Source organism: Pygoscelis adeliae, unplaced genomic scaffold, assembly GCF_000699105.1.
Source record: "Pygoscelis adeliae isolate BGI_AS28 unplaced genomic scaffold, ASM69910v1 Scaffold436, whole genome shotgun sequence".
Classification (NCBI taxonomy): Eukaryota; Metazoa; Chordata; class Aves; order Sphenisciformes; family Spheniscidae; genus Pygoscelis; species Pygoscelis adeliae.
This window is the reverse complement of record NW_008825051.1, coordinates 709,860-713,622: the sequence shown is the minus strand read 5'-3', so window position 1 is coordinate 713,622 and position 3,763 is coordinate 709,860. Positions and strand designations below refer to the sequence as shown.

The 3,763-nt window shown below is 56.5% G+C and overlaps 1 protein-coding gene across 1 annotated transcript in view; it reads left to right on the top strand.

Annotated features, from left to right (window-relative positions):
• LOC103918931 (glutamine synthetase-like) overlaps positions 1-3,481 on the top strand; it is an 8,889-nt gene extending 5,408 nt beyond the window's left edge. Inside the window, 4 exon segments of the mRNA XM_009326356.1 lie at positions 806-962; positions 2,137-2,336; positions 2,650-2,870; positions 2,873-3,481. Of these exon segments, the coding sequence (XP_009324631.1) occupies positions 806-962; positions 2,137-2,336; positions 2,650-2,870; positions 2,873-2,961 (667 nt within the window). The 3' untranslated portion in view covers positions 2,962-3,481.
• The last annotated feature ends 282 nt before the right edge of the window (positions 3,482-3,763 follow it).

Below are 3,763 nucleotides of genomic sequence, written 5' to 3'. Positions count from 1 at the left end.
TGTGCCCGGGGGCAGGCATCCTGCCCCCAACCTTGGGGGCAGCTTTCCCATCGTGGCTGACACTGGGCAGGAGCCGGGATGAGGTTAGGAGCTGTTTGCTGAGAGTGCTGGGTGCCCCGTGGCTCACGTGAGCCGGCCGGCAGTGCCGCTCCCACCGGACCCTGGTTGCACAAACAGCTCAGCTGCATGACTTGTTTAGCAAGGGCTGGAGAACTTGGCTGAAAAAACCTCCTCCCCATGGCTGTTTGGGAAAGGGCCAGCACATCGTGCCCTCTTGCAGTGGCGAGCGAGCCCCAGTGCCTCAGCTGCCTCCTGGGAGAGGGCCAGGGGTTTCCCAACCTGACTTAATCATCCTTTTGTGGGGACCGGCGGCTTTCAACATCTCCCTTCCCCCAGGCGGGAAGAAGATCTTCATCTGACCTGCTTGAATGAGGAAGAGCTGTATAAAACTGCGGCGAGTTGAATTTTCTAGCCATAAACAATGTCAGCTGTTGTTAGAACAATCTTGGATGCTTGATGTACTCAGAGGGTCATAGAGGTGCTGCAGGGCAGACCAAGCCAAGCTTTCCTTATCTCCTGGCCACCTCCCAGTTGATGCATGATAAGTCTTGTTTAACTGCCTAGATAAGGCTGAGGTTGCACAGATGAATTGCTCACACTGCTGCTCCTGGAGTAGGGGTTGGTGGCTCGATGCACCATGGAGTGCAACACCATTTAATTCCCATAAATCCTGTGCAGATGATGGCTGGTACCTGGCAGTGGTGGGATTATGCTGCAGTGCTGTTGTTGCTCCCAAAAACTTTACTTGGGTGGTGACTCCTCTTTCCTTTCCAGGCCCCTATTACTGTGGGGTTGGAGCAGATAAGGTGTACGGGCGTGATATCGTGGAGTCCCACTACAAGGCATGTCTCTACGCGGGGGTGAAGATCTGTGGCACCAATGCAGAGGTGATGCCCTCCCAGGTACGTGTGGATGGCCCGGCGCAGCTCCTGTTTCCATTGATGGATATGAGTTATTGTGAAGCTGGAATAACCCAGCAACTCCCAGCTCCTCTGGGATGCCCAATCCAGTGACTCTCACATCGGTTTTGTCTAGATGGGAGCAGTTGCACTGCTAGGATGAAAATGTAACTGTTTGATTTTTCTCCTAACTCACCCTGGCATGCAAATCCCTGCTTTTTGGGGCAGGCAAGCAAAATCGCAGCCGAGCCAAACTGCAGTGAGCTCCTTGCACAGCTCAGCCTGAGCTCTGGCAGCCTGTGCGGAGCTGGGTGCTCCCCTGCGCTTTCCTTCCCCCGTGGAGCAGGGATGCAGGGGACAGCATGAGCCGGGATGGGCTGCAGGAGCAGCATGCGGAGCGACGGGTGTCTGCATCCTGCTGCTCTACCCCGGGAGCCGGGAAGCTCGGGTGGGACATGGCCTTGGGGAGTGGCTGGGGGGGATTTGGGTTTATTTAGGAGTTAGCCGGAGGGAGACCCTGATTGCATTAGGTGGGTGGCCAGACTGACCGACGGTGATTTGGCCCTGCAGCCTGCGAATCGCTGACTCTCCCGCTGCTGATGTGACAGCGATAAGCAGGGGGCTTATCTGCAGTGCAGCTGAGGCAGGACTTTTAACGACCCTGCTGTTTGCCCTGGCTTTTTTCAGGGTCCTTCTTGGCTGCTTTCTGCATCCTGGGCTTGGTCTCGGCCAGGCCATGCCAGCAGCTGTAAATGCATCACCGCCTGCTTAGTCACTGTGGGTGGCGCAACCCCGGCTCCAGCCGGGGAGGGAGCAGCCCTGGGAAGGACTAACAGGCTCCTTGTTAGTCCCGTGCCCTGTTTGCAGTGTGGGTTGGGGGATCTTGCATGCCAGCACCAGCCTCAAAGGCAGGCATAGTGCTTATTTACCTCCGTTTTAATTAAAAACCCTCTGATTTGCTTTATTTAGTCGTGAGCAGTTTATTCCCATTTTTTTGCATGCCAAAGCTGTCCCATTGCTTAACGTGATGCTCCTCATCCTCATTGCTGATTCCCAAGGGGTAAAGCTCAGCCATACCCCAGGCTGGCTGCCCTCGCCAGGGGCGTGGCAGGGATGTGATGGCTGGGGAGGCACGAACCTGCCCGTCCTCACCGGTGCATCCCCTTGCCCCTTCCAGTGGGAATTCCAGGTGGGCCCATGCGAAGGCATCGAGATGGGAGATCACCTCTGGATGGCTCGGTTCATCCTCCACCGCGTCTGCGAGGACTTTGGGGTTGTGGCTACTCTGGACCCCAAACCAATGACTGGCAACTGGAACGGTGCCGGGTGTCACACCAACTACAGCACCGAGGAGATGCGGAGAGAAGGGGGTCTTAAGTGAGTCCTGGGGGGGTCCCTGGGATGTACCCGGGAGGTTTGGGGTGTCCTTGGCCGTGTGGCAGCTCCCTGTAGCACGTAGTCTATGTAGACAGACTACTCCCCATAGTCTGTCTCTGTACCTGGGTGGCTTGCACCAGGCAGGGCTGGGGCTGTCCCAGCTCATTTCATTTTAAAAGCAGCTGGTCATATGAGAGTGTCCCCTGGGCTGTCCTCGTCCCTGCACAGAAGGAGGGGGTGACAGCCTTCCTGGCCATGGGACACCCCCCACTGGACCTACTGACAAACCCAACCCTGTTCTCCTCTCCCACAGACACATCGAAGCCGCCATCGAGAAGCTGAGCAAGCGGCACGACTACCACATCTGTGTCTACGACCCGCGGGGTGGCCGGGACAACTCCCGGCGGCTCACTGGCCACCACGAGACGTCCAACATCTTTGAGTTCTCTGCCGGTGTGGCCAACCGAGGTGCCAGCATCCGCATCCCGCGCCAGGTCGGCCAAGACGGCTATGGCTACTTCGAGGATCGGCGGCCATTGACCCCTATGCGGTCACCGAGGCCATCATGAGGACGACGGTGCTCAACGAGACTGGGGTGGAGACCAAGGACTATGCTGACCACTGAGGCTGCGGGGTGGGTGGAGGTTTTCGTTTCTACACTAGCTTCTCACGTGGGATTTGTGCCCGTGTGGTGTCCTCAGCTGCAAGCTCAGACTCTTTAGGAACCTCGCTTCTGGTTTTGTGAAACGTCGCCTTAGAAATATATATATTTTATAGTAAGAGGAAGGGGCCCAACCTATTTTCTCAACTACTTTTTTTCTGGTTCCTGGTTTTAGGTTGTATGTGGGGAGGTTTTTTTTTTTTAAAACTTGGATTGAATTTTTTTCTGATGGACTTTTCACTGTGATGTACATAGTTCCCTACGTGGAAGCTGCAGCTGCTGCTGTTTGCAACTGGTGAGGGCAGGTGCTTTTTTTCCCGTATCTCTGTTGCAAGGAAATGATAATAAATAGTTTTCCTGGCTGCCTGGCAGCCGGGTTATTCTGCGGCAGGTGCATTTTTCTGTAGCTCCTAGAGCTCCATGGAGGATTTAATTTGGGTCTTGCTGATGGGTTGCAGCCACTGAGCAGCCTGCACCAGCCCTGGGCAGGATCCTTGGGGCAGATGCCTGGAGCTGCCTTGCCCCATTTGCCGGCGGCCGAAAGGCCATCTCCCTCCATCGTGATCCCCCGAAAGGCAAACAGAGCGACGCAGCCTGAGCAAACAGCGGCCGGGGCAGCAGCTGGCGGGCATTTACACAGGGTGTGTGTCGCTGAGTCAGCAAAGCCAGCGCGGCGCTGGGCACAGCGAGTGCTAGCCCTCCCCTCTGGGGACGCCTTTGGGTGAGGGAGGGGAGCCTGGGGACATCCCCCTGCTGCACCCCAAGG